Source organism: Geospiza fortis, unplaced genomic scaffold (genome assembly GCF_000277835.1).
Source record: "Geospiza fortis unplaced genomic scaffold, GeoFor_1.0 scaffold186, whole genome shotgun sequence".
Taxonomy (NCBI): Eukaryota; Metazoa; Chordata; class Aves; order Passeriformes; family Thraupidae; genus Geospiza; species Geospiza fortis.
Genome location: NW_005054331.1, coordinates 3,321,368 through 3,334,466, shown reverse-complemented (window position 1 = coordinate 3,334,466; position 13,099 = coordinate 3,321,368). Strand labels below are relative to the sequence as shown.

Genomic DNA, 13,099 nt, shown 5'->3' with positions numbered 1-13,099 from the left:
TCATCTGTTTTAGAAATCTTCCTGGAGGATTTGGCAGCAAATGTCTGAACTCCTTTAGGAAGCAAATACTGAAATAACTGATGAGCAATCAGTTAAACTGAAAGATCTCTCCTCTTCCTCATCACATTTTCTCCCACATAAATTATGTGTGATATCCTGCAAGTGATAAGTGTTATTATTTCAACTGTAGCAGGAAATGGAGCTAGTGGTTTTAATTTTAAGTCTGTCATCTCTTCCTCAAAAATTCTTAATTTTCAGTATCATATGTAGAATCTGAAACTGTCTACTGCATTCTCTCTAAAAGTGGTTCTGGATACAAGATCTCAAACACAGATTAAAAAGTACTGTGTGGTTTATGATGAGGTGGGCTGACCTTGGCCAGGTGCTCACCCAGCCACACTCTCTCCCCACCTCCACCAGGCAGGGAGAAAAAATAAGAAGGAAAAGCTCATGGGTCAAGACAAAGGCAGAAAGATCATTTACTGATAATCATCATGGCAAAACAGCCTCTGCTTGGGGCACATTAATTAATTAATTTGCTTCCAGGTAAGATAGAATTAGATGATGAGAAACAAAGACAAAATTAAAACAGCAGCTTTGCCACCCTTTTCCAGTACTCAGCTTCAGTCCTTCACTCCTTGCTCCCCAGCTTGCCTGTCCCTGATGGATGTAAGGGGGTGGAGAATGGGGTTTTTTGGTTAGTCTACAACAGCTCCTCTCTGCTGTTCCTTCCTTCTCACGCTTTTCCTGTGCTCTGGAGTGGTCCGCTCCATGGGATACAAGTAGGTGTGTATGCTCCACTGTGATCCTTCATAGGCTCCAGGGAATCTTTGCACCAGTGCCTGGAGCTTGTCCTTACTGTCCTTCTCTGGCCTTGCTGTTCGCATTAGTTTTGCACACAATTTTTTTTTTTACCCCTTGCTGTTCTCTCTGTGTGGTGCTGTTTTCTGTCCTTTCTTAAATACTTTTTTCAGGTGTGCCACCAGCTTGGCTGATGAGTTCACCCATGTCCTTTGACATGTTTTTGGAGCTGGCTGTGTATGGTGAGGTACAGCTCCTGGCCTCTCCTCACAGAGGTCACCCCTGGAGCCCCTCTGCTGCCAGCAGCTTGACACATACACCCTGTACATGTGCTCAGTTGGTAATGCAGTTGAATTAGATCATACCAAATTAAAAAGAGCAAGCTGATGTGGATTTCTTTCAATTGGGATGCCTTTTTAATTTTACAAGTAACACTTCTTTTTGGCCATTTTGGGACTGTTCCTACAGTGTTGCATTGCATCCTGTTGTTCCTTTTGTAAATGGCCAGGGTAACCAAAAACTGTGGTAACTGCCTGTTTTGAGACCTTCTCCTGTAGCACCTGTGGAAGAAACTTGTCAAGGGATGTGCAGACTTTTTTCATTTGTACTGGTGGAAGATGCTTTTATCCACAGCCAGTGCCAGCTGTTCCATGGTTTCTATTGGAAGTTCCTGTCCTCTGCTGGATGGCAGCAGAGTTTTTATGTTGTCAATCAGCATTTTTCAGATTAAAGGTCTAGTTAAGAAGACCTAGCTCACTTTTCCTGAGTTGCATTGAGGATGCTGTCAGGGTGGGCTTTCTCAGTAGATTTGCAGAAAGGTAATTTCTGGCAAGGTGGCAGCAGTAAACACTCATACTTGAGCTGTAATTCCTGTTGTAGATTAAGTCCACATGCATCATCTGTATTCCCTGATCTGTTCAGAATAAAGGTAGAGTTAGTTGAACCTACAAGTAAGGGTAGATTCTGCCTACACTTTCTCATTGTCTGACAGATTAGAGAGGACTTGTACCTTGCCTTGGCCTGACAAAGTTGTAGGAATGTGGTACGGAAGGAAAATTGCTTGACTACTGCTGAGAGAATTGAGCTAGTAAATGTGCTACTGAAAATATGAGGAAAGAATCATTCCCCTGAGACTTTGTATAACGATATGGTATTGTGCCATTTCAGATACTTAACAGCTTTAAGACCTGCAGTGTTTTCTCTTTATGTAAGAGGCCTTTAGTAATGTTTTGTGTTTTGAAGTTTCAGAATAATATTATCACAGATATGTCAGCCTCTGAATGATATTACTTCTTTTTAAGGTACTAGCATAAAGTTGCTAGCCATAAGGATGCTTTTCTGTAGTCTTAGTGTTATTAAAGGTTCTTAGATAACTGTTATAGATATGCAGAGTCTTTGGTGTTTAAGACTTTTATAGATGGGTGAAGACTTTTAATTTAGTAGTTTACCATCTGTTACTGAAATTAGTCTAGTTGGTAGTTAAGCTTCTTCCTTTGGAATGAGGTGGAAGGCTCTGCATTTCCTTTTTAGGTTGGTTACAGAATAGTAATCTGTTACGCTGGTATCCCGCTGTGGTTACACTGCAGTCCCAGCTCTCTAAACCAGCCTTTTCAGCAAAAGGAATCTTCTCCCATCCTTCTGAGAGCATGTGTTTGCCCCCTGCTTTTTATTGGCACAGCTGTTGGCGTGGAACATCTGGTGCACTGCGTCAGGGACTCTTCTCTCTTGAATGACTTTTTCCCTTTCTTTTCTTTTCTTCCAGATTGGGCACTTGCTATGTTAGACCATGAGGTCAAGAGACAGCTATACAGGCAAAAGTGAAAGTGCATAATAGGCTGAACTGGAAAGGCACCACAAATTTGGGTTTTTTCTTTCCTTTTTGCAGTGGCTGATCATTTATCACCTTACACTATTCAGCCCCTGTAAGGTGGTATGATTTCTCTAAGCTACCTTTGTTCTTATGGATTTTACAGAGCTCACTAGGTGATTTCACAGCTGATATTAAAGGATAGTGTGGACCAGAAGACCATTCTGTAAAATAGTGTGTTCCTTCAATTGTAACACTCACTGAGACCACAGTATTAGTGGACTAATAAGCAGCATGTTTTATTTATTAAAGTAATCTGCATAGCAGTATTATTGAATGTGAAATAAGAAAACTGGAGTATCAGGAAAATAAAATGCAGGTAGCTGAATTACTAAGCAAAGCACATTTGTCTAGAGATATGGAGCTTGGATTTCTTCTCTGAGCTAGTTTGTGCTGACTTCACAGGCAAGCTTCTCTTAAATTCTAGTGGCATTCACACAGTAGCTTTAAAGGTCACATATTTTATGGGTGCTCAATATTGATTTGTTCCTAACTCTTTTAGCCACGTCGCTTGGCAGGCAGTGTAAAATTTGTGGTGGTTAACTATTGCCATAGCACAGGGAACAGAATTGCACTATTTTTCCAAGCAAAAAATAGTTCTCCTTTCTAAAAAGCAATGAAGAAGCTTTTAAAATTGTCTAATTCCATGCCAGAATTTCTTCCTTCAGTACTGTAGTGGTCTCTGCCAGACAGAGAAGCTTTACAGTTCAGCTGCAGTGGCTCTGCAAGGTAAGAAATAATCTTTGGGGTTCTTTTGCAAGTACTTGCGTAGGTGAGTCTTCTGATTCTGGTATTTGCTGCTTTTGTATTTTGGCACTATCTATTTGTAGTTATTTGTTTGGTCCTGCCTTAGTCTGTTGATAGTAAGCGAGACTTCTGAAGTAGCTTTTTTTTGTTTTTCAAAAGAGTAGCACACAGAAATCTTTTTAGTTGTTTTGACTAAGACCTTGACAGCTTGAGGCCTTTGTAAACACCTTTGCAAGACTGAAAGTGATTGAAATAGTGTATTTCTAATGGATTTCTCCTTTGTATGCTTGCTCATATCTCCATGTTCATTAGCAGTTGATTTTCCTGTATGTCTGTATGGAAGCATTACTTCCTTAAAGAAGTGCTCTGTCTTACTCTGTGTGTATGAACAAGGAGAATCCTGGTGGTGATGTCTGCTTTTCAGTAACATTTTTCCCCCTTTGACTGAAAGCAGAATAACTAAGCAATAGCTCAAAGATGAATGAAACCTACTCTCCTGCAGATCCATCTCTCCTCATTGTGTGGCTTCTCTTAGTCTTGGCAAACTCAAAAACCCGTCACCCCTGCCTCCTGCTCTGCTGGTCTTTTCTAAAGATCACAATGCTCTCTCTTCCTGAGGCTTCCTATCCTCACATGTTATTGTAAAAACAGGTTGAGGGTTTCTTCCCCCTCAGGTACAATTAGTTTTCAATTTAATGTCTTCATAGAAGAATAGCTGTGCAGAATGTCAGCTACACCATCTGTCCCATCAGTATCATCTGTCACTCTGCTTCAGGCCACCTGTGTTAATAAGGAAAGCTTTGCTTTTGCTTGTCAAAACACCTTCAACACTTCTGTGTTTTCTAACCACTTAATTAAAAATAAAAAGGGAAGGCATAAAAAGGGGGGAGGCATAACCAGTTGTGATTGTCAGATGTGGTTTTTTTCAAGTATGGACTGGCATGTATCTTTTTGGGTTTATTAATTTATTTTAGTAAATTAAAATTGTTACATTACTTGGAATTGGAAAAAGTGGAGTAAATACAGGAGTGAGAAGAAATCTCAATCTAAAAACATTGCAGAGTATGACAGATAGATAATTGCCTATGGCAGCATGGGAAACTTCAGTGAAGGCTCTAGAGCTTTCAAAATATGTGCTGAAATGTCTTCTGTGAAACTTCAGTATGCTCGAGGAGAGCTAATAAAAACCACTACATAATACAGTTCTGGAACTTGATGGGAGTTTGTATTCTTGTTGGAGACAAAATTAACTGTTCTATTGTAAAAACATTTATTATGAGCAGCAGAACTGCAAAACCCAGTTTTCTCTGAATTTATTATTTGTCCTTTTTAGCACGTCTATGTTTGTGTGTTTCAGCTCTTTTTATCCTTATTGTCAGAGAATTTTGCTGGGCAAGGGTGGTATACACTTGGTTGGAATAAGCTGGCCTAACAGCAGTAGTAGTATTGGAGCTGTTCATGTCTTCCCCTCCAAGCACTGAGCTTGGTTATCCTTAGCCATTGACAGCTTACAAAACATACAGAACAGCTGAAATTGGAAGAAGGGTCTGAAGGCAGTTTTGGGGGAAAAAGAGGAAGTAACAGAGTGCATAAAACTCACTTCTTCAGTTGAAAAACTGTAAGAAAGTCTGCCTAAAAAAACGTGGGAAGTCAAGTATTACATGTGTTCAATCATCCTGATGAGTTAATAAAGGTGGTAAGTTAAAAGTTTAATGAAAAGAAATTAAACATTCATTTATTTATTTAAATGTGCTTGGGAGACTTATTTTCATTGGGTAGCCACCCTCTGGGAATTAGAGAATAAGATCAATGTGTAGTTCAACATTTCCTTGTTTTGTCCATCTCTCGTCGTTCCCTTGTGGGTGATGTACTGGGAGGCAAGTCATTATTTTTTGCAGTATTTTTTTCTGTTTGTTTTTGGTTGGGTTTTGTCTGTTTGGTGTTTTGTTTTTTTAATTGATAATGTACACTTAAAAGAATTAAAATCTATAAACACGTAAGCTTCCTGACCAGGTGCATAGCATTGCTTGTATACTCACAATTTTTTCTCAAATATGACTTATTTTTGCAAGTTTTATGGCAAATCAAATTTATTTTAGTTATCAGCCTGTCTGCAAGTGTCCATCTTACCCTAATATGTGGAAATCAAGTCCCTGTAATCACTTTAGAATTGGGCCTAGTTGTATATTTAAGCATTTTATATGCTTAGACCTTACAATGTAACTTTTTGATTAATTTCTCCCTTTCTGTTCCTTTTCCATGGTGTCCCCCCAAATATATTTAAGATATTATTGTTAATGTCTTCATAATTGCAGGACAAACCCCTTATTTGCTGTCAGAATTTAGGAGGTATTGGTGTATTTAAGTACAAACATTGCACATTCTCTCAATAAACGGCATTTTTGCTGTGTTTCTTGCAGTCTATCAAGCCTGTCTGTGTTATACAGCTCTAAAAAGCTGTTTTCTGAAGCTTGCGCACAAGTGTGTTTTCTGAAGCTCTTGCACAAAAAGTATTTTCTGAAACTTGTGCACAAAGGCAGTGATGTGTGTTCATGGGATCACGGCCTTTCATTTTGAGTGTTTTGGAGGAGTTTAGCCTGGTGCTTGCTCTCTGCTGCAGTGGAGCCTGGCAGGTGTGACAGATGAGTGTCAGCCAGTTCCCTCACAGGTGTTCATCCTCATTTCTGTTTGGAAACAGCTTCAATGACATGGGTAGTGATGGAGCTCTGTGCACAGTGCAGGAAGCAAGGTGTGTCTCTTTGGAATTTTCATCTAACACTGATGTTCCCCAAGTCTACTCTGAGCCTACTCTGTGGGCTCAGAGTAGGCTCAGTACTTGAGTGGCTGTATGCAGCACAAATGCTCTTCTTGGCCCCCCCTTTTTTGGGGTGTTTTGTAGCAAGGTGACCACAGTCGCAGAATGTGGGGGCATGAAGGGCTTTCTGAGCAGGGTGACATGCTCACAGTGGTACAGCCCCTTGGGTATTATGGGGTGCCTGCATTGAAAGAGTTGTTTTTCTCATCTATGGGCTCTCCCGTTGTGTACTGACAAATGGTTTTTAGTGGCAGAATGTGCAGCTTGCAGCCAGGCACTGCTCCCTCAGATCTGCTGGCAGGTAGAAGTGCTGATGCTGCTGCCAGAGAGCTGCTGATTCTGGGGTATTTTAAGCCAGGATTGGCTCCCCAGTGTAGTTACAGTCAGCATCCTGGCATAACTAGGGATGCAGTCTGGGGACTGGGGTGACTGAGGGGGAGCTGGGGAGGGCTGAGATCAGCCCAGCTATTAAAATGTGTTATCCCTAATATTAAAAAAATAGTCTTTGAGTGTGCCCATCAGAACCAAAGCCACAGTTTGCTTACAGGCACATCTCTGGCAAAGTCCAGCTGTGAAAAAGTTGAAAAATTGGTCTTTTCCGTAAGTTCCTTATTTTAAAGTTTTCAGTTGGCTCACATTAGTTTATGTTTAGCAAAAGACACTTTCCTCTGCCAGAGCTGTCCAACAGTATGTGGTCTTTCACAGACAGGGACCCAAATTGTCCCATTTACCTGAGGCAGCACTCATACTGACAGCTTGCTGAAAGAAACTGAGAATGGTTTATGCATTTCAGGGATTATGTGTAGTTTCTTACTGACTTTTCATACCACTGAATGTAAACTATCAGAATTTGTTATGACTGCTTTTCTACACAATTAGTGTACAAGTAAATAGTCAGCAGAATACAAATGAGTAAGTTATAAAATTATGTGTATAAAATAAATACACTCACAGAAATAAATGTAGACAGCTCTAAGAGGCTTGGATGGCCTTCCAGTGAGGTGTGTAAGTGGCATCTAAAGTCTATGCAGATAAGTAGACAATATGTAGTTGCAACAAGGAAGCATACCAGAGATACTTAGTTTTAAGTTTGCAAATATGCACAGTAATAAATTCTATATTATAATTTGTAGGACCTTGACAATTCAGAGATGAGTAATTGGATTTTGGAATTAATTACCATGACTTTACTTCTTTATGTACTGATCAGTTTTTGTAAAATGAGGTATTATTTAACTGCATCAAGACAGCCATATCACTTTAATGCTGTGTACACTTATTTCTGCAAGAGTATTTGCAACTAGGTTTGAAGAATTTATTTAGCTAAGTAGAGGTAATCTGTGTGCTTTGTGCTTGTATAGAGACTTACTGTATTGGAGAGAGGCTAACTGTAAGGGTGTGCACACTGACAGGACAAGAGAAATGGCTCCAAACTGAGAGTGGGTTTAGATATGATGTTAAGAAGAAATTCTTTCCTGTGGGGGTGGTGAGATAGTGGAACAGGTTGTGCAGAGAAGTTGTGGATGCTCCATCCTTGGAAGTGCTATTGTAGACATGTAGAATAAATATGCTATAAAACTGAAATAGTAAAATAATGTTACACCTACAAGTTGACATCTTCTGTCAGTAGAAGTAGGATAATTTTGCTTTGTGAAAGCCAACACAGGAAGGTGGTGAAAAAAATTAAGTGTACACAGTAAAAGCTCTCTTAGAAGGAAAGAGGAAATGGGACTAAAATTGTGTGAGGAAATGAGACTTTAGCAGGAGTTTTTTGTCCATACCTAGTGTCCTTTTGCCCATTTTGGCCTTGGGATCTTTCTTATAAGAGCTAGAATGGTGCCCATAAGACTTGTGAAGACAGGCAGCTGAGGAAAGGAAAATGTACCTGCCTTGGTCTGTCTGCTCAGTGCATTAGCAGGGTGGGCAGCTCTTAGCTGTGGTCACAGCTTGGTGCCTGAGGTAGGATTGGCAGAAGAATGGAGCAACAAATAAACCAAGTCCCTGTAGGAGACTGGTCTTCCCTAATTTTACTGTTTATAGAACATCTTGACTGTCTTCTACTGTCTGTTAGGGTGACTTTAAACATGGTTATATGTAGGCTGAAAGTGCTCACACCAAAGCTATTTATGCATCTATATGTTTAAATATATAAAACATCCTTAAAATACACCTTTAGTGTTGCAGAAGAGTAGCACTTTAAATTCTTCAAAGTTGGATCTGATTCCAGTACAAATGTTCAGCTTAATAAACCAGTCCACTCTTGTTAAGAGTAAACCTTGAACACTTCCTGTGGGTGATTAATCCTTTTGGCTTTTCACTTATGGGAGTTTTTATTTAAGATAGAATGGGAAATGCCTTTGGTGTTTTAATTGTGGTATTCTTTAAAGTGCTTTTAAGTATATTGAGAAAAACACAGCAGCTTGGTAATAGTTCAGTCAAAAGAGAATCGAGGCAGCTGAGTTACCTATTACTATGTGTTAGAGAAACACACAGCAGGTGAGGATCTGAGAGGAGATGGGTACCAGTTTACCCCTGCCTTGTCTCCTTTCTGCTGATGTTCTTTGACTTTGAGGAATTTAACACAGTTTCTGTTAATATAGGCTAAATGAATGCTTGTTGCTTTTAAAATGGTTTGTTACAGATCTTACGGTTTCTATGTTTATTTTAAATGGGTTTTATTTGTTTCATTGTCTCCTTTTCTTGTAGGAAACCCAGCGCTTGCTGGCAGAGCCAGTCCCTGGGATAAAAGCAGAGCCAGATGAAAGCAACGCACGCTATTTTCATGTGGTCATTGCAGGTCCACAGGATTCCCCCTTTGAGGGTGGGACATTTAAACTTGAACTATTCCTTCCGGAAGAATATCCAATGGCAGCTCCTAAAGTACGTTTCATGACCAAAATTTACCATCCTAATGTAGACAAGCTGGGAAGAATATGTTTAGATATTTTGAAAGGTAAGTGGTACTATGTTTTCTTTCTTCTTACCATATTAAATACCGATGTTTGTAAGTTGACCCTAAAAAGAGTTTTCTTGTGTTTAAAGAATATCTTGCTTCTTCTTTAATCTGGAAAAACTTTCTATTTCTGTAGACTGTGGTGAATATGGTGTTTCATAGTGCTATAAATGTTTCTTCAGATAAATGGTCCCCAGCTTTGCAGATTCGTACAGTTCTGCTATCAATCCAGGCTTTGTTAAGTGCTCCCAATCCAGATGATCCACTAGCAAATGATGTAGCTGAGCAATGGAAGACCAATGAAGCCCAAGCCATAGAAACAGGTGATGTATCTTCTAACTTTTTTTTTCCTCTGGGTTTAGGAATGGCTTACTGTCTAGGTTTTTTTTTCTCTAGGTTTAGGAATGGTGTGTAAAGCGTGACCTCTAGTTTTATGTCTGCAACTTGAAGAAACAAAACATTGCTGCATACAGTCATAGTCCAGGTGCCCTGAATGTGCCTGCAGTGGTCTGTTTTTAAGTCTGCGAGGCTTGATAGAAGAAGAAGCTCTCTTGATCTGTTTTATCTTGGATTTTGATGGTCCTGATGTGCTAGTCTGTGTAATGGTCCTAATTTGGTAGTCTGTCTAATTTGGAGTTCTGGTAAAATGAAGGAGCATTCTACTGCTTGTCCTCTATGGCTTAAGGAATGGATTAACAGGTTCTGGAAAGTACATCTCTGATATTGTATCTGTTGCAGGCTATAGTGGAATGGAAGAGTTGCTATGTTATGCCTCTTCACTTTTGAATCCACTGCTGTCAGACTGCTTCTATAATATATAAAAGTTGACAGCTGCTGGAATTCAAAATTGCACTTAAAATGTTAGGACTGATACGTTTTGTGTGCTTGCAGCAGTGTTGTAAAAGAGATCTTTAAGGATATGAATTTAAAATTACTTTAATCAAGCCTGAAAACTGCATCTTTTCTTAAAAGTGTTTCTTTTTCTTTACAGCCAGAGCATGGACTAGGCTATATGCCATGAATAATATTTAAATGCGCTTTGAACATCAAGTGTGCATCACTTCTCCTGTTCTGCCAAGACCTCTTCCTTTTTTTGTTTGCATTTAATGGACACAGTCTTAGAAACATTACAGAATAAAAGCCCAGACATCTTCAGTCCTTTGGTGATTAAATGCACATTAGCAAATCTGTGTCTTGTCCTAATTCACTATTGTACCGCATGAGCAGAGGCTAGAAGTATCATCTGGATTGTTGTGAAATTATTTGAAAGCAGCAGCACATCTCTGCTTGTAATCATTTTTCCTGTCATGGTTTAAGTATAAGCACTGTGAATGAAGGTAGGCAGGGTTAGCTGCGGGGCTTTTTGTTTTAATTTTGTGGGCTCCTCCTCCCTTTTTATGGTGATGCTAATTGCATTGGTAAAAGCAGCTAACCAGTTATATTTTAGAATATACCCTCTAGCCCAGTCTAACTTAGACGCTGTAGATGGACAAGCTTCATTGTTTGAACAAAAAATGGGAACATTAAACATCCATCACCTTCACTAATACTATAGTGATTCTGCTGTCAAGTGTAGAAAAATCCCTCCAAGAAAAAGCTTGTGACCATTTTGTATGGCTTGTCTGGAAAATCTCCTGTAAATCTTATGTTTTAGTAAAATATTTTTTGTTATTCTACTTTGCCTTTTGTATAGTTTCTTTTGCTGTGTTTTCATTTCTCTGTGACAATCGTATTTAAAAAAATTTAGTCCAGAATTGACAATTTTTCTTCACCAATCTGACAGATTTAACAGTAAAGAGGGGGAATTCACAAGGGATTTTTTTGTGGGTTTTTATTTGTTTTTCTTCATCTGTTTCCTGACTTTTTTATTGGTTTGTGTTATGTGGGTGACCTTACATGGCCAATTTAATATGAAATTGCATTTGGAGTGACTTTTAGAAACAAGTCTCTGATGGAACAGTTGCAACCTTAATTTTAGCAATGCATCGATGTGTGTTTTCATGGACATAACCAGAATGAAGTAGGAGGTGGAGAGCAAACAACAGCACTAATTATGAGTATCTGCATAGCAGCATGGTTTTCTAACTTCTTTAAATTCTTGCCCTCTGTTAACTTGAAATTCCCATGTGTAGAACCACTGTTAGAGCCAGCTTATGTATTGACTGATGTCTGCTTAGCCCCTTACAGCTAGCAACTCATACCACTGTTTTTTCTCTACAAGCCTTATTAAGCTACTTGCTTGAGCAACTGGTCAGCTTAAATAGCAGCAAAGCTTCTTTATTGGAGGGAAGGAAAGTGATGAAAAAACTCCTTCTCATCCTTGTTTTTTGTGTATGCATCCTGTCTAGGAGACCAGTATCTCTTCTGGGAGCCCATCTAATTGCTTCCCTTCATTTCTTGTATCTCTGTTCTCTTCCTTTCCCCAAGCCCTCTCACTCACTCAACCAACCAACCAACCAAAAAGCTTAAAAGCTTTTGGCAAGGCCAACCTGAAATGCATAAATGACAGCTTGTAGTGGTTGCAGTAGGGAGTGTTTTGTCGTGCAATCCAGGGGCATGGTTATGTAGTCTGTTGGTCTTCTCCCTCTTTCACCTCTTCTTCCTCTAGTATCATCTGAAATTTTTATAGAATGTGGTGTATTTATTGTGCTCTTATGTAAGATGAAGAATATCTATTAAAACTGTGTTTTCCAACAGACAGTGCTTGCAGTGGTTAGTAACTGCTATTGTCCCTCGAAGTTCTCTCCAACATGTTTGAAGAATGGTTCAGAATTCAACTTTTTCACCAAACTGAGTAATAAAAAAACTATTTTAAAAGTACTTTCTGTGTTGAATGTAAGCCAAAGTTGGTCCAGGGCTTGTAGCTTGTTCTTCAGTGGAGGTAAGCACCATTAACCCTCTCTTCTTACAAATGTGTGTTTGGGGCTGGCTGGGCTATGTCCTGGATCTGCTACTAGCATAGATAACTTCTGTAGCAGGCAGCTGAGAATAAGTGAGCTGTGCTGTAGACTCTGGGTTCACTTCACCTACCTCTTAATGCTTTATCTTACACTACATATGCAGCTTTCCTCAGCTCTGTCTCTAGTCCAAGGGCTGGTGGCACCCCCAGAGGACAGTCAGACCCACCTAAGCATCCTCTTTGAGAGTGGCTTTCCCTCCCTTCAGTAGAGAAACAAGACCTGAGCTGGCACTTAAACAGTTTTATCTTTATAGGCAGAATGAATCCAGACCCAGGTAATGTATATTAAATAATACTTACTTTACTTTTAAACCTCTTTTAAGAGCCCTGTATAAAATCAAGCTGGGAATTTCATTCCAGCTTGTGCCAAGGAATGTGTGACAGGCTAAATTCTTTGAAGCCAGTAAGATAAAAGCTTTTCCTCAGTTAAATAGGTGTATATTCCCAGTTTCTATGTGAAACTCAGTTATTTCTCTTCCACCTGCCATTGTAGCTGATAAGCAAATGCAGCTGTCTTTTAGGGAATGTTAGTTTTATCTCCATTTTTAGTATGTGTCTATTGAATCAATTTACAGTAACTTTAAATAAATGGGTTTCCTCTACCATTACTGGTGCTATGTGTCAAATGTCCTAAAATCCTGAGCAAGAGTGATGACATTGCATTTCATTTGTCAGTGTTTGGGTAGTAACTGTGCAGATATTCAGCCTGGGTTATCATATGGGCTTTATAACCACACATGCAAAATACTTTTGCAGTAGTTTCCTGTACATCAAGAGGAAGACTTTTGGTTTTGCATAAATATTCAGTGGTGATCTCTCCATGTGTAGCCATGTTCTGTCATGGTATGAAGTGTATGATTATTGGGAGCTGATGGAACAGGTGTTTTGTATCTTAGCTGACTTTAGTCTAAACCAAGTGAAACATCGCTTTGATAGCTTTCAAGTAATTGTATTTCT

At 39.3% G+C, this 13,099-nt stretch overlaps 1 protein-coding gene across 1 annotated transcript; it reads left to right on the top strand.

Annotated features, from left to right (window-relative positions):
• Positions 1–8,930: 8,930 nt before the first annotated feature.
• On the top strand, positions 8,931–10,859 carry UBE2N (ubiquitin conjugating enzyme E2 N). The gene is made up of 3 exons (XM_014307264.2): positions 8,931–9,183; positions 9,366–9,506; positions 10,175–10,859. Exons 1-3 carry the CDS (start codon positions 9,096–9,098, stop codon positions 10,213–10,215), a joined length of 270 nt encoding a protein of 89 aa, XP_014162739.1. The 5' UTR covers positions 8,931–9,095; the 3' UTR covers positions 10,216–10,859.
• Positions 10,860–13,099: the final 2,240 nt, after the last annotated feature.